A 22,738-nucleotide genomic window follows, 5' to 3' on the forward strand; every position below is an offset into this window, starting at 1 on the left:
AAAATAGACTTGGTTAACTAAGGCTCTGTTCCCACAGAGTAACGCGCCACTCATTTAGACACATAAACACGTGTCAGAGCGAGGCGCTTCAAAACAGATAACATTGATTTCAATGGGTGCCGGCTTATACATGCTACCCACTGAAATCAATGGGTTATAAAGCCTCCCATTGATTTCAATGTGTAGTGCGCGTAAGCCGGCACCCATTGAAATCAATGGGATCTGTTTTGAAACGCCTCGCTCTGACACGTGTTTACGAGTCTAAATGAGCAGCGCGTTACTCCGTGGGAACGGGGCCTAATACTGCTGATTGCAGTGAATTCTACTAAAAAAGTCTGATCTGCAGTACTAGACATGGCCAACAGACAAGAATGGTGCTGCTTAAGTATTAAAAAAACAAAAAACCTTGCACAATCCCTTTAAACACCAGGTAGGTATCTTTAAAAACAAATAACACAATGATTCATTTAATCCAAAAACATAGCTCTATTTATTGTCCTTTTGTCTTCAGATATTAATTGAGTTGAAAAAAAAAACAGCCAACACATTATGGATTAAAAAAATAAAATGTCAAACTTTCTGAACAGCAGCCATGAACATTCCTGAGGATATGGCAACATTGACTCACCTTAGCTTTTCATGATGGTTGTACTCCAGCTCTAATATAAATTTGCTGGGCTCTAATCATTTGTCCTATTCGAGAATCTCCTTAAAAAAGCAGCAATGAAAACAAAGATTTACCTACTAGAAGACCCCTAGAAGGAATTGTGGCAGCATTTCACTGCTGACTCCAGAATACTGTTAAATGGGTTATCCAGAGAGTAATAAAGCATACCAGTGCATTCCCTTCACTGGTTAAGCTTTATTATTAATGTACACCTCGGATTCCCATGCAGTACTTTTGTGGAGGACTGCAGCAGAGGCTGGAACGCTGCCTTCTGTCTGCCCTACAGCCACTCTGACTCTTAAGAACAAAGAAAAATGTCAGGTCTCCTGTTGTAAGGCAGTAGAAGAGGAAGAGACGCTGAGTTCCGGGATATATTATGCTATAACATTTTCTAAAGCAATTGGTTTAAACATGGTAGGGAATCATACAAAGTCTGGAATCCTTCTGCCACCTACACAGAGCTTGTCACTCACAAGATCAGCATCTTCTCTCTGTCCTATTCTGTCTTTAGCCAGGGTAGCATGAAAAACTTGAATACTGTATTCATGTTTGCCGGTTTCCACTTCCATAAGTGTTTAAAAAAAACAAAAACCCCCCACACAAACAAAGAAAAAAAACACACACACTCACTATAGGAGTTGTCCAGGATCATGAAATTGAATGAATACAGTAAGGGAGGACTAGAAAGTAAAAATACATTCATACTTACCTGCATCTTCCCCTCCATTCCTGGGCTGGACCTGCTGTCAGTGCTGCCTTATTCGTTCACAGAGCAGCTATAGTGATGACATCATGTCGCAGTCAAGAGCAGCTCTCAGCTATTTACCGTTTACAGCAGTGACTAGCTGCAGATGTCATGTCGACGTGACGCCAACACTGCAGTTGCTCTGCAATACAAACAGAGCAGCAGTGACGGCACAACCAGCACAGGAACAGAGGGGAGGATGAAGGTAAGTATGAATGTTTTGTTTTTTGTTTTTTTTTCCAGCCTTTCCCTGCTGTATGCATTTAATTTTATGATGCTGGAAAACCCCATTTAATTTAGTCTAGCAGATTATAAAAATTTCTTACAGATCTAATGCAACTTACCATACACATAAAAGTAAAGAAAACCAAAAAGGTGTTGAAATAGAACCTAATCCATATCAGAAAAGTCACAACAGAAAGCCTTTAGACAATACTATGGCACAGTTTTCAGTCACATTCTTAAAAATAACAATATTCTAAATAGTGTGGAAATTAAAAGTTTTATGGACAATGCAGCTTTGTGAGAAACCAATGTGCTTCAATAATCAGGATCACAATGTGAAAAACAATTTAAAACAATAAAAATAAACTAAAAAACAAGAGTCCAGCATGTCACAAAAAAAAATCCTGCTTTAAATGCTTTAACTATGGGACATAGTTTGTCTTTTCTTACATATTTTTAAGAATGTTTCTGAAATATGGAGATGAAGAAGGAGTTGGCTTGTATTTGTGATACTGTGATGTTAGGGGTTTCTAATAGAAAAATGTGATTTCAAGAGTACAGTGAAATCTCTCCAGAAGACCAATTATTTCAGACCACTCCATTACCTAAACCATATTTGCTGAGACGGATTTCGGTTTGACCATATATATTACGAATACTGGGCATCATCTTTGGGCAGACCACCCCTCTACAAGACCAAATATTAATGTAATTTAGGGTGGTCATCTTCAAGAGGTTTCACTGTATGATAATGACATAACAGTGCTGGGTGCAACCAAGTAGAAGATGAAGTGAACGTAACAAAGTTCAAGTCTTTGGATATACCCTACTACTTAGAACCAACACTGCCATTCCCATTTTACCTTATTTGTTTATGGGTGGATATTCAGAGCAGCTTGTTGTGGAATAATGACCTGGAGAGATATTTGGATACTACAAGTAAATTGTGCTGGCAAAGAGAGGGAAAGAGATGTTTTGCTGCAAAAGGTTCTTACTGATGATGTAATAGCTGGTAAGGTTGATTTGTAATGTTTGAAACTGTAGGATCTGGATGGGTAAGAACTGCAGGTTTAACTTTCAGAGGTCATATCTACATAAAGGAGTGAAACATTTTCTATATTCACTTAAACTAAAAACCCGCCCTTTTTCAAAATCAAGGATGGTTAAAAAAAGATCAGAAGGTAAAGTGCACAGAAACAGAAGACTGTAACCCGTCTGTACCAGTTCATGTCCAGTGTTTATGCCATACACTAGACCTGCTTGTGATCTGGACTGCTGTTAACTGCTGAATAGTGTCATGTCTGCAAGCGAGTAGATAGAAGCATTTGAAGAAAAAACTGGAGGATTATTGCTAAAATAATAAAAGTTTTTGAGAAGACTGCAGACAAGGAAACACTACTTGATTCATGCTAATTTCCCAGCTGCCTTGTACATTTTTCAGCATGTATGATAACAGAAGGATATGGAAGAAGCTGCAGAGGCAGGAGGCAGTATTTCTTTCAAAGCATCACAAGGGTCCAAAGGAAAGCACCCAGAATTGCATTTCCACGTTCTCAGGTCAGTTTGCTGCATCCACCAGTTTAACTATTTTCCTGCAGTGCTTAATTAATTGGCATAAGGTTCTCCAAACAAACCAGATGTTACTGGATCTGCACAAAGGTCCCTGGGAATAAGAGGTCCTGCCTCACACCAGATATAGTTTGGAGCTGAGGTTTTGTCATGCAGGCCCATTTAATGTGGCTTCAGCATTCAGGGTAAGATCCTCATGACTGTAAAATAAAATTTTAAAAAAATTAGAAACTCAGACCTTGAAGAGTCACCCTTAAAGTAATTACTGCTTTCACTAATCTAAAGGGGTTGTACCAAATATAAGCTTACAGGATTGGTGATAAGAATCTGATCTGTGGGGTTCCAATCGCTGGAATCCCCATGATTGGAAGGGTCCCATGTCCTCCCATATGAATGGAACAGTGAAAGAAATTGGACATTGAAGCGCCATTTATCTCTGTGGAATTGCTGAAAATAGTTGAACATTGTACTTGGCTATATTTTGCAACCTCAAAGAGATGAAGAGAGCTGTATTATACATAATTGACTGCTGAGCCATTAAAGCAGGGGGACTTGCAAATATATGGGGTGGAATTTATTAAGACAGTTGTTCTGTACGCTGGTCTTGATAATCCCTGAGCTTCTGGTGGTTTCACCTGATTTATGATGAGAAGCATAAATGAGGTCTCATCATAAATCTAATTTTACCTCTGTGCGACATTCAACACAAATGTACGGCGTTTGTCAGGTCTTTAAAGGTGGTGGTTGTTCAGGAGCTGAGTGAGAACCATAGCTGTCAAGTCTCTGCTGTTTGAGGCTGCGTTCACACAGAGTTTTTTGGTCAAGAATTTGGTCAGGAAACTGACTCAAATTCCTCCTCCAAAAAACGCCTCACCATACTGTCAGCACAGACCCAGTACCAGTGTCAATGATTGTAGACAACTCTGACCACCTATCATGAACCCTTCAGATGCTGGCATATACAAACATGCCTGTTAAGTAAACTTGCATTGTTTATCTACAGATTTTGCACTTACCTCTTCTCTCTGCAAGGACCCTGTGAATTTGTGCAAGGTGAAATCATCTTCTGTTCCTTTGATTCATCTTCAGCACTGGCATTGCACGGGTGTTTTTCATTTGCACATTTCTTATCAGCAATAGTCAACTGATCAATGACTAGAGTGTCAGGATTACTGTAGAATTAAAAAGTATTAAAACAAATATTTTTAATAATTTGAAACAATTGTGTATATTAAAATAAGCAAATGTAAATTAAGTACAGTATGTATTTGTATTTGTGACCTTATGTGTTTGTATTCATTCTTGTAATTCCTTATATGTAGGCATGACAGTATATGTGATGTCCTGCAAAAGGGGGGGAAAAAAAAACAAAAAACAAGTCCTAGGGCCTCCTCAATTGCCTTTCATTTGGTCCAGACCATCTGTGGTAGGCGTAACAACATCAGTTATCAGAGTTAAAGACCTCCTTGACAAGGACCTTTCTGCTACGCTAAAAACCATCTTTATGCTCCTCCTGCATGAACTCCTCTCTCACAAGATTACATTGGAGAGGGCCTATGGGGCCCTGTGCCCAAAGGGCCCATATGTTGTGTCCACAATTTTGCACTGAAAGAGGCTATTATGGCCAAGGCAAGGCAGCACAGAGACTTTGATGGGGCCCAGATCAAACACTTTCAGGACCATTCATGGGTCACTATCTAGAAGAGGATACATCTTCGCCCTCTCTTCCAACTGCTAATAGATCATACAAAACAAAAATGTACTCACCAGTGTCCATCGCTGCTGTCCAGTTCAGTATGCGCCATGAAATTGCTGTTGGAAATTCTGCACTGCATGTGACTGCTCAGGCCAGACAACCGTGTCCGGAAAGTGACATGCTAAGCCCTGAAATTTGTGGACAACCCCTTTAAAGGCAATCAAAAGTTGTATATGAACTAAATGTTCATAAGCCAAAAAGGAGGCTAGTGAAAAATGAAATTCGTCCTCAAAAAAAGTCTTTATTTTGCTAAGTTGATGAAAAAAAAAGACTATGGCTCTTGAAATGTGATGAAAAAAAAAATAGAATAAAGTTCTATTAAAAAGAAAAATATTTTTAAATTTGACCTCGACAAAAGGCTGCACTTTGCATATTATACCTCTATTAGACTACAACGTACCATTTTATAAGAAAATCAAAACAAAATAAGAGAAAATAAGCAATATGAATAGGCACGCTACAGATATAGAATCCACAGCATCCCTCTAATCCCAAATACGGTTTATTCTTGATTTATGATGCAGAAACTGCACTGAAAATGTGCCACATCTGAATGTAGCTTGGTACATACAATGTATGCCACAGGTATTGCCCTATAGAATGTCATTACATAATAATTCACATAAAAATTACAGAAGCACTCCGGGAAATTGATTGTTGGCATATATTGGCAACTATCCTGCAATATATCAGCAGTGTAATTTGTTTCGCCCCACTTAATTTGCATCTAACAGGAGTTGTGTCATGTGATCACTAGTATAAATACCTTGCTTCAAAGTGTAAATAGGTAGTCACTCTTTTTTGTGTTAGCTACAGGATTTCATCAATACGCTGCCATCAAATTATTTCTGGCAGTTCTCAGCTACCTTCCCCTCTTCCTTGGTCTTTTGTATGTCCCCATATAATTATACCATCACTATAATTTCTGCCTTATTTTAGGAAGTAGACATAGCTCCCAACTTTCAAAGGATAGAAAGAGGAACAAAATGTGCAGCACGTTTAGCCTGCCGTGACAAATTTAGCTCCATCCACTTGTAAATTGACTCCACCAATTCCCATCCATTTTTCTTTGTGCTCCCCACACTGTATAATGCTCCTATACTCACCCTGTTTATATACCCCCACATTATAATGTTCTCAAATTGACCCCACAGTCTCTCTCCTGGTGCACCCACGGTTTAATGTCCCTTACTTGTTGTCCCAGTTTAATACCCCCCCTCTAGTTGCCTCCAGTTTAAATTGGGGCAGCTGGAGGGTGACATCAAACTAGGGCATCTAGAGGGGGAAATGAAACTGTGGGTGCACCAGTAGAGAGACTTTATACTGTGGGGTCAATTTGAGTAAAACATTATAATCCCCATGTGTAACATCTCTGCCTGTTCGGGTCTCTGCGCCACCCTCTGCTCGCGTGCTGCGGCGCAGGAGGCGTGTGCAGTTTGATAATCTGCTTAAAGTTTTTAGTTGCACTGTGTGAACACGGCTCTAGTCCTTAATTGGATTTGCACCACACCCATCTTCTGCCAAGGTTGCCTCTGTCCATTAAGTGGTTAATCTGGCCTTGCCCTGTGATTGACGGCTGCCTTTCCGTGAACTCCATGGGCGGGTTCTTCCTCCCTATTTAGCCTTGGTTCCCATTCAGACCAGTGCTTGTTATTGCCGTGTGCATACCTGCTCTTACTGTCCCTGTTTTGCTTATACTATTATACTTGACCTTTGGCTTTCCTCATTGACTATTCTCTTGACTCCGATTTGGCACTGCATCACTCTCCTGTTACCGAACCCTGCTAGCTGACCTCCCTTTGCTGTTGTTCGTCTTGTCTGCGTTTTGTGTTTCACATATTCAGGGAGGGACTGTCCTCATGGTTGTCGCCTATTACCTAGGATAGGGCCTTGCAATAGGAAGGGAAAGCGGGGGGGCTTCAGCTTAGGGCTCACCGTCTCTTGTGCCCCTCCCAGGGTTTAACAGTTCTGGGAATTGCTGTCTTAGCAATTCCCTTACACCATGGTTTAATGTCCCTCTCCAGTTGCCCCAGTTTAATGTTCCCCTCTAGTTGCCCCGAGTTTAAATTGTGTTTACAGCTCCTCAAGCCGGCGCATGCAGAGACACAGCGGTGAGGCAGGAGGTGTCCGATCCTACTTCATCACTGTATTCAGCTCCTCTGTGTCCTTTCTGGACACAGAATCCAGGACATACCTCCCGCCAACCGGGACCGTGGAACAGAATGCGGAATCCGGGACTGTCTCTCTGAATCTGGGATGGTTGGGAGTTATGTAGGTAGGAGTGTAGTAATGTAAGAAGCTAGCATCTAAAATGATAAGATGCAGATTTATAAAATTTCCTTACTCATACTGCCCGTCAATACCACCTGTCAGCTCTTTGTGCAGAATCTCAAGTGAATTTCTAAAATGCAGCTTCACACTACTTCCCCTTTTTTCCTGCTTGTAAGAGCAGACAGGGAAAACCCCATTATAAAAGAAAGATTATGAATGATAATCTGTTTTCCCTTAGCCCAAACAGCAGCACAACTGGGGTATTCCTGCCCCTAATGAGCTGTTAGGACAGGTGGAATTTTTAATTACCTAACAGCTTTTGACCCCTATAAGAGGCCGGAAGACATGCTCCTCCCTTGTGTTAGTAACAAGTATGATATACAGAGAGCAATTTATACACAAAATCTGTACAACAGTACCTCCTAGGGAGGGAGCCTTGTGCTGCTGTTTGGGTTAAGGGAAAACAGATTATCATTCATAATCTTTCTTTCCCCCTACGCCCAACAGCAGCACAACTGGGGATTTAGCAAGTATTGTTTCCCCTAGGGCGGGTCCTCCTGGCAGGCTGATGCCAAGATGGAGTGCCCAAATGCTGTAGCATCGGCCGTACGCCAGTCCAATCTGTAGTGTTTGGCAAAAGTCAGCTGTGAGCTCCATGAGGCTGCAGCACATATCTGGTCTAGAGAGAGGAACCATGTCTCTGCCCATGATGTCGCCACTGCTCGGGTGGCATGGGCTCGTAAGAAATCTGGAACAGGAAGATTCTGGGCCCAAAGGGAACAGCTGATAGCTTCTCTGATCCATCTCAACAGGGTTACCTTTGATGCTTTAGCACCTCTATTGTGGCCAAACACATTAACCAGAAGATTCTCTGATCTTCGGAACGGTGCTGTACGGTCTAGGTAAATACGTAGTGCTCTTACCAGATCCAGTGTGTGTAGCTTCTCCTCCTGCTCCGTAGCAGGAGAGGGAAAGAAGCCCGGTAGGGTGATCACTTGGTTGGTGTTCTGAAGTGTTGGTACCTTTGGCAAAAATCCCGGAACGAACCTTAGCTGTACCCTGTCAGGGAAGAAGGTTATGAAAGGTTCGGAGGCCGCTAGGGCCTGCAATTCGCTAACCCTCTTGGCGGAGGTTATTGCCAGCAGGAAAGTCACCTTAAATGACAGGTACTTCCAGTCCACTTCAGATAATGGTTCGAAGGGGAGCGCACATAGCCCTTGTAGAACCGCGACCAGGTCCCACCTGGGGACAGGGGGCCGTACCTGGGGGCGGAGCCTGGCAGCCCCCCTAAGGAACTGTTTGACAAGAGGATCTTGTGATAATCGTGTCTCCAGGAGAGCAGATAGAGCTGACACTTGAACCTTGAGGGTGGCAGGTGCTAGTCCTCTCTCCAGGCCGTTCTGTAAGAACTCTAGGACTGCATCTCTGTCTGGATCACGGTGGCTGCCTGTACACCAATCTCGGAATATCCGGGCGATCCTTTGGTAGCTCTGATTGGTTGCCTCTGCTCTTGAATGGGCTAAGGTACTTAGCACTCCCTGGGACAATCCTCTGTCTGTGCGTATGGCGCGGTTAACCTCCAGGCAGTGAGGTTGAATTTATCTAGGCCCAGGCACGGCCGACTGTTCAGTGACACCAGGTTCCTGACTGGTGGAAGCCTTCAGTAGTTCCCCCGACTCATAAGGATAAGGTCGGTGAACCATGCCCTTTTTGGCCAGAACGGCATGATCACTATTGCCGAAGTCTGGTCCTGCCTGAGTTTCGCCAATACCTTTGGGACCATCGGGATGGGAGGGAACACGTATGCCAGTTCGAACCTCCATGGTATTGACAGGGCATCCACAGCCAAAGGGTTGTCTTCCCGGTACAGGGAGCAAAACCTTTCTACTTTGGCATTGTGTTGGGTGGCCATCAGATCCACCTCAGGGAGACCCCACCTCCTGGTCAGGTAGTGGAAGATGTCCTGATTCAAGGAACATTTGCCTGCGGTCGGGCGGCCTCTGCTGAGTTGATCCGCTAGGATGTTCAGGCGGCCCTGGATATGTACCGCGGCCAGCTGGGAGAGCTTCCGTTCTGCCCGGGAGAAGATCAGGTTGGTGACTTGCAGGAGTGAGGGCCACCTGGTTCCTCCCTGCTTGTTGATATAGTGGACTGTCGTCAGATTGTCTGATCTTACTTTGACCGCTTTCCCTCGTAGAAGTGGTGCAAATGATAGAAGGGCTCGATGAACTGCGGTAAGCTCGCGCCAGTTGCATGAGTGCGTCCTCTCCTGCTGATTCCATGTACCTGGAACCGGGGTCTCCCCCAGATGAGCTCCCCAGCCTGTGAGGGAGGCATCTATAGTCAACAGGGTCCAGGCGGCTGGACCGAGGACTTCCCATCTCGCAGATGGGTCCACCAGGGCAAGGTTTGCCAGGTGCTGATGGTTAACTGGATTGGGCTTCAGTAAACCTGAAGGACTGTGATTCCAGACTCTCAAGATCTCGTTCTGTAGAGGGCGCATATGCCATAGGGCCCAAGGAACTGCATCTAGGGTAGCGGACATCAATCCAAGGACCTTCATAGCCAACCTGATGGTAACCTTCCGTGTAGAAGACAAATGATGTGCTGCCCGAGCAATTTTCCTTTTGCGAGGAGAGGGTAGAGAGACCGTCATGTTGAGAGAGTCTAGAATAAGTCCCAGGAACTGAACTCGTGTTGATGGCACCATTACTGACTTCTGCCAGTTTACCAGCCACCCCAGCTTGTCTAGTAGAGCTACGACGGTCTGCACCTGCGTGGTAAGAACCTCCTTTGAATGAGCCTTCAGAAGCCAGTCGTCCAGGTACGGGACTATGAATATGCCTTGAAGGCGCAGGACGGCAGCGACCGGAGCTATGACCTTTGTGAACGTGTGGGGGGCGGAGGATATGCCGAACGGGAGGGCTGCGAACTGGAAGTGCGCCTCTTTCCCTTCTATGTATACGGCAATCCTTAGCAACTTTCGGTGTTCCGGAAAGATGGGTACGTGGAGGTAGGCATCCTTCAGGTCCAGAGTGACGAAGTGATCTTCAGGGCGCATGAAAGGTAGCACTGACCTGATGGTCTCCATGCGAAACCGCAGCCTGCGGATAAAGCGATTCAGATACCTGAGATCGATGATCATACGCCACTCGCCTGATGACTTGGGGACCAAGAAGACTGGAGAATAGATGCCTGTGCCTTGATCTGCGCGAGGAACCACCTCCAGCGCGGCTTTGTCCACGTACTCCTGAATCAATTTCTCCACATGAAGTTGTTTGGGGCCCTGAAGAGGGCGGGTTCTTACCATCTTCTCTGGCGGCTGGGCAACAAAATTAATTTTATAGCCTTCCTGGATCGTCTGGATGACCCAGGGGTCCCGAATATTCTGGCGACAGGCATCCACATAGTGGGAAAGACGGCCGCCCACCCCGGGGGCGAGGAGAGGGGAGGTAGGGTGGATGGATTAGATGGAGGTGCCGTTACGTTTACGAGAGGAGCCCCGACCTCTACCTCTGCCGGATAGTCGCTGGCCTCTAGTTCCTCTTCTGGAGGTGCCTCTTCCTCGAAAGGAGGGACTCCGACCTTCAAGGGGCTGTGGCAAATTCTTGCCTTTGGAGTCGGCCAGAGATTCCATAATCCGGTCGAGCTCCCTCCCGAACAGCCGTCCCGGCTCAAAGGGGAGACCACACAGGCTATTCTTGGAGGTGAGGTCAGCCTTCCAGGGCTTCAGCCACAAGGGCCGGCGAGCAGCAGTAGCCAGTGCCATAGATCTGGCGGCCAGATGGGTCTGAAAATGGGTCGCCTCCGTCAGATGATCCACCAGCAGAGAAATGTCCGACATTGTTGCCAGGAGGTCATCTCGATCCACTCCGGAATCTATGTCCTTGGCAAGTGACGAGAGCTCTGCCTGCAGACCAGTGGCCACCTCGTTCGCAACCATGCCCAGGGAGGCCTGGGCCGAGGAGGCCGAATAGACTCGTCTCAGTGATCCTTCCACCCGATGATCCATCGGATCCTTGAGACTCGACCCGTCCTCTGTCGGGAGGACAGTGCGCCTTGACAGCTTCGCCACAGCGACATCAACCTTCGGCGGAGGACCCCACGCCTTTAGCTGACCCTCAGGGACCGGGAATAAGGTCTTAAATCGCTTGGATGGCGCAAAGGGTTTTTCCGGGTGCCTCCATTCGCTCTCCATCAGGCGAAGCATTTCCGAGGACGGTCTGAAGGTACGAGTCCTTCGACTTGGGCCTTCACCACCTTCCCGGTCTCTGATCCTAAGTGTCTTGAACACCCTGGACATCTTCTCTAAGGGGAAGATCTCCTTTTCCTCCTCAGAACCGGATGATGACTCCACGTCCCTAAGGCGCAGGTTCTCCAGGGGCGGAAGGGACAACTCGCAGTCCAGCCGTGGTCTTTTGGCTGAGGACTCCATCCTTTTCATGGAGTCCTGGACGAAGCCCTTCACCCAGGATACCATTTCCCGCATGGGGGTTGCCTCAGAAAGGGGGGCTCTACATCCTGGACAAAAATGAAACTGGGAGTCGTCAGGCAGTGGGACTCTGCAGGTAGCGCATGAAAGATGTTTCCTCTTTGCCACGGCCTTCCTCCGAGGAGGAACAGTAGAGGAGGAAGAAGAAGACATTCTGAGAAGGAACAAAGAAAAAGAATACTAACAACCTTTGCCCTCCCATAGTGGGAACCGCTACCACCCCTTCCCCCTGGCCGCTTCCCCCAAACCGGAATCAACGGAGCTGCTTTCTAGGACAAATTGACCAAGGAGCTTCTCTAGTTGAGGTGCCAGTAACCGGAGCAACAGGCACTGAAAGATGGTTTTGGAGGGGATATATAGGCTAGGGGCGAGACTAAAAAAGGGCACGCCCCTTCCTTCTTTGGGGCAATCTTTTTGGGGGGCAAAGGCAAAAACTCATAGAGGGGGGGGCCCCTCAATACTGACAGGATCCCCAGAAACTGGAGGGGGCCCCCCCTCAGGAACCCCCCCTCAGGAACCCCGGCATCCGCTCGTCTCCAGGGGGTTTCGTTCGCCCGCCGCGCGAACCGCATACCGCGCATGCGCGGCGGACCCGGGGAACCAAAAAACGGTTCCCAGGAGAAAGGGTCCAAGCCGCGCAGGGAACGCCCGGCGCGGCAGCACTCCAGGCGCACGCATGAGCCGGCGGGCTCCCCCGGCGGGGGAGGAAGCAGCAGAGGCTCAGAAGAGCAAAAAGAAAGGAAAAATATAGCAAAGTGTTCCGCTTGTCAGGTAAGAAGGAGGGGGGAGAGAGAGTAGCAGACCCCTATGAGAGGTCAGAACCCCTGCTCCCCCTACCACCTGTCCTGTCCCACAGGACAGAAAAAAACACAAGGGAGGAGCATGTCTTCCGGCCTCTTATAGGGGTCAAAAGCTGTTAGGTAATTAAAAATTCCACCTGTCCTAACAGCTCATTAGGGGCAGGAATACCCCAGTTGTGCTGCTGTTGGGCATAGGGGGAAAGGGGAGACCAGATGAAGTTGCTTCTCCTAGGAATACATGGAGACTCTTTGTGTAATATAATAAGACTTAGCATGCTTTGTTTTTGCAATGTCATAGTTATTACAGGATTTGCAAGCTGAATTATGGGAATAATATCAGAGGGAAAGAAGAAATTAAGAAATTAAGATGGCAGACAACCCATAAAAGCCACATAACCTAAAAAAAAGGTAGAAATAAAGGTTAAACACGGTGTCGGACTGAAGGGCTAAGGGTCCACCAGTGGAACTTCGTAGAACCTAGGGCCCCCCAACTGCTTCATGCTAACAGCCTACACTATGGCTCCTTCATTGGAATCTTACATATGTACTGACTATCCGGCGTTACTGGGTATGTTCAGTGAATCTTCATCCCCTATAGTATTGTGCACGCCCCAATAGCTCCATGGCTTATTCATGCACATATTGTAAGGTGAATTACATGGCCATGGATCACTACACATTTGCGCATGATACTGAGAGAACTCTGATGCAGACAGAGCCCCCCCATGGTGGCCCCACATGGTATATAATGCTCCACACATCATTGTATGCTCCCCAGTGCCCCCGCACAGTATAATATGCTCCACACAGTATAAAAAGCTTTCTATACAGCACACCCCCCCAGTATAATGTTCTACAGTGGCCCCACAGAGTATAATATGCCCCTAAGAAGCCCCCACACAATATAATATGCTGGGCAATGGTCTCACACAGTATAATGCTCCATAATGGCCCCAGTATAATATGCTCCCCACAGTGGCCCCACACGGTATAATATGCTCCTCAGAGACCACCAGTACAATATGCTCCCCAGAGTGGCCCCACACGGAATAATATGCTTTCCAAAGGCCCCCCCTTCCAGTATAATGCTCTATAGTGGCCTCACACAACATAATACACTCTCCAGAGGGCCCCCCAGTATAATGCACTGCATTGGCTCACACAGTATAATATACCCCCAAAGAATTGAGCTACTTCCAGCGAACAACTCGAAATATGTTTTGACAAATATTTGTGAGGATTGCCCGTTCATGTCAATGCTATTATTATACTTTGGGGGTTCCTCAGACCCCAGAGTATAATAATGAGAGGCCCAGGGAAGGTGAGGAGTTACACTCAACTTGCTTTACTTCTCTTGGGCATCATCACGTTGCTCCTCCGCCTTTATTGGCCTCTTCAGCAAGGCAGCTGTTACCTGAGCAATAACAGAGGCCCAGTCATAAACCTCTTCAGTGACTTACGGAACGCGTGACGTCAACTACAGGCCAGAATATGACACTGGATGATAGCCCGACACCCAGAAGAGGCGAGTAAAAAGTTTATTTTTACAAACCTCCCCTGGGTAGGCTTTTATTGTAAACAGGGCCCTACTGCACATGTTACCGGGCCCATTTCTGTTATCGATGTGGTCCATCCTGACTCCGGGTTCCCGGCGATCCTGAGGGGCCCCGCGCAACTACCCAGTCTGCCTCCCCCACTAACGCCAGCCCTGTGTAAAGGCATGAGGCCCACCGAGGGATTCATCTTTACCCCAGTGGACCAGTCCAAGCCTGTTTACACAAGAGCATCTATATTATTCTTTAATAATTTTTAGTTAATAAGTTGTACTATATAGGCAGTTAAAACATTTCCTGGAGTGTTTCTTTAAATTTTACTTAATATAGCTGCACTGTCTACATACATATACACAATGTTAAAATTATATAGACTTCACTATATAGTGTTCAAAAAAGGTGCATGCAAATTGCAAGTTTCAGTGACAAAATGCTTGACAAGTCTAATCAATTTTCAAAAATAATTTGTTGAAATAACTTCTATAGAGTCTGATATGTAAACTTCACAAAAGCTAGCTGTTCCTCTTTGTTATAACCATGCGCCCCATGCAAAGCAGTACAAACAATGTGAAATATATAAAAGCATGCAGTTCAAGCAGACTGGTATCCTGAAAACCTTCAGGGCACTTCAAACGCTTGCCAGGAGAAGGGAGAATCTCAGAGGATCATCTCATAACTTTATGAGCTACCACAGTAAGTGAAGTTATAGAACCCATTATTTGTCCAAAGTCAGACAACTGATTGTACATATAAACATGTGTTAGAAGCTGGAAGAATAATATAAAAGCTAAAATACAAACTGTTCTTAAAATGCAGTGAATTCAGTAAATATTCAGACACCTAAACTTTCGCAAAAAAATGTTTGGATAACAGTCTTATTCTAAAATAAAGATCAAATTTCAAACAAAATGACAGAGAAATCAGTTTTTTAGATTTTTGTGGAAATGTATTAAAAATACACCATGAACCAGAATGCTGATGAAGAATTGCTGCAGCATTTAAAGGGATAATCCAGTGACTATTTTTGTACTCCTCATACTGTTTGGAAGAACACTCACTTTATAGTATTTGTTTTATAGTTATAGTAAAATATATAAAAAATATAAAACCACCAGGAATCTTGTTACAGTTGGATGCCTGGCCATACTTGTATTTTAATACATTTGCACAAGTTTTTGCAAACCAAATTTTTCAGTGTCTTTATAGGTTACGGTATGTAGATACTGTTATGTCATGGTGATCTGTGTCCTCTCCATACTTAGGGCCCCTTCACAAGGAGTTTACGCTCCATGTATTCTTTTTTTTTTTTTTTTTTTAAATGAAGATTGTAAGCCCTAGAGCTCACAATGTACATTTTTCCCTATCAGTATGTCTTTGGAATATGGGATGGAAATCCATGCAAACACGGGGAGAACATACAAACTCCTTGCAGATGGTTTTTTTTGCCCTTGGCGGGATTTGAACACCAGGACTCCAGCGCTGCAAGACGGCAGTGCTAACCACTGAGCCACCGTGTGGCCCCGCTCCATGTATTCTGTCCATTTTACACATGTAAAAATAAACGTGTAAAATGTAGTTAGCCATTGAGTGCAATGTCTTTGTTCGTACAACGAGCGTCTACGCACGCGCAAAAAGACGCGCGTTATACGAACAAGCCATTGAACTCAATGGCTAATTACATTTTACACATGTATTTTTACACGTGTAAAATGGACAGAATACACGGCACGTAGACAGAATACACGGAGCGTAAACTCCATGTGAAGGGGCCCTTAGTGGTGGGTATCTGCTATATAATGCAGATGGTACATGCTAACAGCTGTGAGCAGTGTCTCAATAGCAGTAGCATATTGGCGCCACCTATTTGGTCTCAATCACAGCCCTCTAGATCGTCAATTACAACTTGCTTCACTAAAAAATAGCCCTTTCACAGCACCGTACACGAATATGAATATATATATATATATATATATATATATATATATATATATATATACATACAGTGGGGCAAAAAAGTATTTAGTCAGTCACCAATAGTGCAAGTTCCACCACTTAAAAAGATGAGGCGTCTGTAATTTACATCATAGGTAGACCTCAACTATGAGAGACAAAATGAGAAAACAAAACCAGAAAATCACATTGTCTGATTTTGTAAGAACTTATTTGCAAATTATGGTGGAAAATAAGTATTTGATCACCTACAAACAATCAAGATTTCTGGCTCTCACAGACCTGTAACTTCTTCTTTAAGAGTCTCCTCTTTCCTTCACTCATTACCTGTAGTAATGGCTCCTGTTTAAACTTGTTATCAGTATAAAAAGACACCTGTGCACACCCTCAAACAGTCAGACTCCAAACTCCACTTTGGTGAAGACCAAAGAGCTGTCAAAGGACACCGGAAACAAAATTGTAGCCCTGCACCAGGCTGGGAAGACTGAATCTGCAATAGGCAACCAGCTTGGATTGAAGAAATCAACTGTGGGAGCAATAATTAGAAAATGGAAGACATACAAGACCACTGATAATCTCCCTCGATCTGGGGCTCCACGTAAAATCTCACCCTGTGGGGTCAAAATAATCACAAGAACAGTGAGCAAAAATCCCAGAACCACGCGGGGGGACCTAGTGAATGAACTGCAGAGAGCTGGGACCAATGTAACAAAGCCTACCATCAGTAACACACTACGCCGCCAGGGACTCAGATCCTGCAGTGCCAGACGTGTCCCACTGCTTAAGCCAGTACATGTCCGGGCCCGTCTGAAGTTTGCTAGAGAGCATTTGGATGATCCAGAAGAGTATTGGGAGAATGTCCTATGGTCTGATGAAACCAAACTGGAACTGTTTGGTAGAAACACAACTTTTCGTGTTTGGAGGAAAAAGAATACTGAGTTGCATCCATCAAACACCATACCTACTGTAAAGCATGGGGGTGGAAACATCATGCTTTGGGGCTGTTTCTCTGCAAAGGGGCCAGGACAACTGATCCGGGTACATGAAAGAATGAATGGGGCCATGTATCGTGAGATTTTGAGTGCAAACCTCCTTCCATCAGCAAGGGCATTGAAGATGAAACGTGGCTGGGTCTTTCAACATGACAATGATCCAAAGCACACCGCCAGGGCAACGAAGGAGTGGTTTTGTAAGAAGCATTTCAAGGTCCTGGAGTGGCCTAGCCAGTCTCCAGATCTCAACCCTATAGAAAACCTTTGGAGGGAGTTGAAAGTCCATGTTGCCAAGCGACAGCCCCAAAACATCACTGCTCTAGAGGAGATCTGCATGGAGGAATGGGCCAACATACCAACAACAGTGTGTGCCAACCTTGTGAAGACTTACAGAAAACGTTTGAGCTCTGTCATTGCCAACAAAGGATATATAACAAAGTATTGAGATGAAATTTTGTTACTGACCAAATATTTATTTTCCACTATAATTTGCAAATAAATTCTTACAAAATCAGACAATGTGATTTTCTGGATTTGTTTTCTCATTTTGTCTCTCATAGTTGAGGTCTACCTATGATGTAAATTACAGACGCCTCTCATCTTTTTAAGTGGTGGAACTTGCACTATTGGTGACTGACTACTTTTTTGCCCCACTGTGTGTGTGTGTATATATATATATATATATATATTATATAATATGAGTGTCACAATATGGCAATGGGGTGATATTTTTATATTTTTCAAAGTTTAGAGGTTTAGTAAAGGTATTAAAACAAACTATATAAATTTGACATCACTGTATAGACCCACAGAATATAGATGTCTTTTTGCCTGCATGGTGAAAGCTGTAAAAACAAAATCTTTAAGAAAATTGGACAACTGCATTTTTTCCTGTTCTAATCTATTCTGACTTTCCAGTACATCATATGGAATATTAAATGGCGCCAATAATTATAATTTGATATGCAATTTTAAATGCAAACAAATTGCCTTTGAAACTAGAAAAATTAGACAGTTCTGGTTATTGGAGAGTGAAGAAAGAAAACACAAAAATCTGAAAATTGCTGTGTCGTAAGTGGTGAAAATAAATACTTCCTGAATGTTCTGTAAGTTGCAGATAAAGATTCTCTATTTTGTTACATGCATCTCGCTACTGTATATGACAGGCATTACAAAATACACACTTCCTGCTGTATTAAATTTATTGGCAATTTAGATTTTAAGCCACATATGGGACAGTGTTGACAAGATCTGTGAAAGTGCTGCAGAATATAAAAGTAAACAAAATAATAAATAATAACTCGTAGAATATGATGCCATTTGCACAATGTGAGGCTACTTTTACTGTATCCTTAACATTTTCGCTATACTAAATTAAAGGGATTCTCCCATAAACATATTTAACCCCTTCTTGACATCCTCCATAATCATATGATGGCTGTTAGGTATTTAAATATGGGAGCCACTCAATATTATACAACATATACCCATCGCTAATGGCTGCGATCAGTGTCCACCATTTTGCCGAGGATCACCGGCAACCATAGTGAGATCCAGGGCCAGTATCCCACTGCCATGCCAGCTATTGAAGACTTACATGCTGGTCTGGCATGCATTTGTATGACGATTACCGTATTTTACGGACTATAAGGCGCACTGGACTATAAGCCGCATTGCCCATGAGCGCCTTATAGTCCGTCTCGGTTCATATATAAGGCGCACCGGACTATAAGCCGCAGTCCGGTGCGCATTATATCTTATTGAAAGCGGCGGCAGGCAGACTTTGCCAGCGGCCGCTTAACCCCCCGCGTGCCAGCCGCTTCTATTGGAAGCGCTCGGCAGGCGAGGAGGGGCTCTATCAGCAAAATCATGCTGATAGAGCCCAACCGTAAACGTTAGATTAAACTACCCCCCCCCACCCCCCCGTTTTAAAATAAAAGCCTGAAACAGAATGTGAAACTTACCGAGCGGTGCAGGGTGGGCGGGCATTCAAGCCTCCTCTTCCTCCGATGTTCCGTCCTCCTCCGGCGCTCGCAAGCTGATAATGGCCAGGGCACATGCGCAGTAGAAGCATTATGATATTGCGCATGCGCCCCGGCCATTATCAGCGAGCGCCGGAGGAGAAGGACGGAACATCGGAGGCAGAGGAGGCCTGAATGCCCGCCCTGCACCGCTGGGTAAGTTTCACGTTCTGTTTCAGGCCGGCGTGACAGCAGGGCTGCCGGACACTTCCTATTCATTTCTATGGGAGCAGGCATGCGAGCGCTCCCCATAGAAATGAATGGACTGCTTTTTTCCATTCATTTCTATAGGGAGCGCTCGCATGCCGGCTCCCATAGAAATGAATGGGAAGTGTCTGTCCATTCATTTCTATGGGGAGCGCTCGCATGCCTGCTCCCATAGAAATGAATAGGAAGTGTCCGGCAGCCCTGCTGTAACGCCGGCGTGTACGGCTGTGATACACGCCGGCGTTCGGTAGTGTGAATGCACCCTTACGGTGCCTTTTATGTATGTATGGAAGCGGCACGCAGACTTTGCCGCCGCTTCCATCCATATATAAGCCGCACCGGACTATAAGCCGCACTTACGATTTCTGAGGAAATCGTAGGTTTTTATGTGCGCCTTATAGTCCGGAAAATACGGTACTTTACCCAGCCTGTCATACAAATGCCAATATTTTGCAATGCATTAACAGGGGGTCTAATAAATGCAATGAAAAAAAATGTTAAAAAAATTAAAAAGAATTAAAAGTTCAAATCACCACCCTCTCACTTTTCCCATCTGAAGCCAGCTTCATTTCTGGGTGCATCAGTCATCCACACTACAGTTAGCGGGCAGAGCAGAACAGCAGTTAGCAGCAGCAGATAGTGAAGCCCATTGATGCAAAACAACGCCCCTAAAGCCCTTTATTGCTCATTTGCATAGAGATAAAAGGACGATTTTTAAAAGACTAGAGCAGAAGTCCCGAATAAAGTAAAACATGATTGTAAACTTTACTGTCAGCCCTTCAAGGTACTGTGATTAGTTTATATCTAAAATTTGTGCTGACAGACTCTCTTTAAACCAGTGCTCATCAAGTTGTTATATTGTCGATTGACACTCCTTATGCACTTGAAATCAGCAATTGCAAAAATCAGAACTGCATAACAAAATCTAACTGTTAAGATGTCCCACATGTGCCCATTTAAAGGTACCACCTCCCTTACCAATCAGAGAAGATATTGTCTGTCAGCCAAATTCTAGAAATTGCATTGCATATGGTTCTGAAGATATAATATGATTTTTGAAGTTTGATAATTATTTATACAGTAAAAAGTCTTCCATAATTATGTTAGGATAAATATACTTTAATCTTGTTTAGCTTCTTTAGCCCAGAGTCAATTCTATTCAGTTCCATCGCAATCTTTCCAATAGTTAAACATTACTAAGTGACCAGCAAAGCCAAAAAAAAGAAAAGTATCAAATGTATTTGCAGATCTCTGGTCTCACTAATTTATGTTACAGTTAACTGTGTATTAGCCTGTAGGTGTCGCCTGTAACAGTATCTCACATGGTATGACATTATTTGTAAATAGCTGTTCCAAAACCTTACAGGACTAAGCAATTAGTCAAGTAGCACTCACTCTCTACTCTACGTATAGCGATAACTTGGTGAACAGATGCTACACTCCACTACAATATTTTAAGGATATGCTTATATGATTTAAAACACATGGCAGAAAGGGGGTCTGAGTTTTGTTGCTGCTCTGCTGTCAGGACAATGAGTTCAGCTAATTGCAGTTTGCTGATAAGGGCTTGGACAGTGTTTTATCTCTCTATGTAAACACAGATTTTATTGAGTTTATTGCAAGTCTGTTCTCTGTAGATGTTTTCTCCAGCCATGTGTAATATAATATACATTTACTGTGCTTATTATTTGAACTGCATTTATATTAGATTTCTATTAATGACAATAAATAATCTCATGATAAATACAATGTCTAAATCTATTGAGGTACTTCATGGTGTGCCGGTTCATCAGTCAAAAACCCGCTCACCAGCTTGCTGAAGAATACAGGAATTGAGCAGAAAAGATAGAAGGAAATCTATTGATAGAGGGAGATAGGAAAACCCCTTTAATAATTTTGTCACATCTTTGGAGGACCTGTGTGTTAGATTGGAAATTTAAACCAGCCATGAACTGGGCTACAGTTCACATATAACTTGCACCAGAAAAGTGGCATAAGTATAGCTGTCAAGCTAAAGCGTCCCGACCCCAGCTTGCCTTGATCCGCTGCTTGGTCCACTTTTCTCAATAGTAGTGAGGAAGTCAGAAAAGTGGAGCATTTTTTGGTGCAAAATGGATGTGTGTCAAGGACTGTGCCACTTTCATTATACTTAGTACTGTATATAATACACCACCGTACTAATATAAAGGATACCAGATCTTTAAAAAATGATCTGTGCAGCAGAATTGGCAGCCACTCTGTATTGTACAGTTGACACCTGGACCTAATGCCTGTGATCAGAGTTCACTCTTATCGCAGGCATGGCAAGCCAGGACTCTCCTTTTCCCCAAAAATGTTAAATTGCCCCCCCCCCCTCCCCTTTATCGGGAGCTGTCCTGTCAGCTAGAAGTCTTCTGAATGCATGTTATAATAATATAGTTATTGAGGCTGGTCTATGACTGGTAAAATTATACAATAAATAAATAGTAATGTCATGAGTTGATGTGTTGGACACGTGGTGAATCAGTTACACATAGTATAATGAGCGTTAACCATGCAATATAATGACAGTGGTAAAGAGAAATGAGACTCTCCCTGCTCCTTTGGGTGTTTGAGGTGCTTGAATCCTTTCCTGGCATGCTGTACATACCCTGCAGGTGTAAAGATTCTGAGCAGTAACCACAACAGGAGAGAAGACAAGGGAGAAAGACGGAGTATGACACAAGAGAAAAAAATAGAGGAAACAGAAAAATAAATAGTGAGGACAGATCAAATATGAGGTAAGCTCCGGTGTTCATACACAAAAGAATGAGTTAAATGTATGAAACTTATGTTTAGTAACAAAAATGAACTATAAACCTCAAACTTATCACGCATGAATAAACTATTTGGCACACTAGCATAAAGTACTAACAGCACAGGTAGGATTACCCTTAGCAAAGCACAATTGTTTATATTATCAATAGTTTCCCCATTAGCTTTTGCTGTTTCAGAGCAGTGTTCTGAAATCACTGGTTCTCTATTTTCCTGCAGGTCGTTCATTAGTTTTATGTATTTAGATGTGATTCTAAAACTACATGAGATAAAACAAAATGGCTGTCCAGCAAAAGAGCAAGATAAAGAGAGAAACAAGTGTATGACTTGGGCCTATGCACAAGTGAGCCATGAGTTGTTTTGAAGCGTAATTAAACTTTTGATTTTCTTCTGTTAGCTAAAAAAGAAGCCCCCTGCCCTATCTTTAGGCATAAATGCTCAAAAATACACTTCAAAAATATGTGCCAAATTTAGAAAACTTAAAAAAAAAAAAAAAAAACCCAGAGGTGCTTTAGAGGCTGCTTTTTCAAACTTTACAAAATAAGCTGTGTGTACCCACCCCTGGTGAATTTTGACACCTTACCGTGAAACCTTGCAGTTCATCATGCTTTCCCTTATTTCTATATTGAAAGCTTAATTCTATACACTGCTTTCACTAAGTATATGGAGAGCTCTTGTATAATGCAGGAAAGTTAGA

The 22,738-nt window shown here is 43.8% G+C and overlaps 1 protein-coding gene across 5 annotated transcripts in view; it reads right to left on the reverse strand.

Annotated features, from left to right (window-relative positions):
* Positions 1–420: 420 nt before the first annotated feature.
* PPP6R2 (protein phosphatase 6 regulatory subunit 2) overlaps positions 421–22,738 on the reverse strand; it is a 95,208-nt gene continuing 72,890 nt past the window's right edge. For 3 of the 5 annotated variants that reach the window (XM_075273810.1, XM_075273808.1, XM_075273809.1), the window contains exons 23-25: positions 21,878–21,895; positions 4,223–4,378; positions 421–3,406 (exon numbers count right to left, since the gene is read on the reverse strand). In XM_075273810.1, the coding sequence (XP_075129911.1) occupies positions 3,355–3,406; positions 4,223–4,378; positions 21,878–21,895 (226 nt within the window). In that variant the 3' untranslated portion in view covers positions 421–3,354. The remainder of the gene's footprint in view (positions 3,407–4,222; positions 4,379–21,877; positions 21,896–22,738) is intronic. The other 2 variants (XM_075273812.1, XM_075273811.1) reach the window with 1 other exon arrangement.

The sequence above is a fragment of the Leptodactylus fuscus genome, chromosome 5, assembly GCF_031893055.1.
Source record: "Leptodactylus fuscus isolate aLepFus1 chromosome 5, aLepFus1.hap2, whole genome shotgun sequence".
Classification (NCBI taxonomy): Eukaryota; Metazoa; Chordata; class Amphibia; order Anura; family Leptodactylidae; genus Leptodactylus; species Leptodactylus fuscus.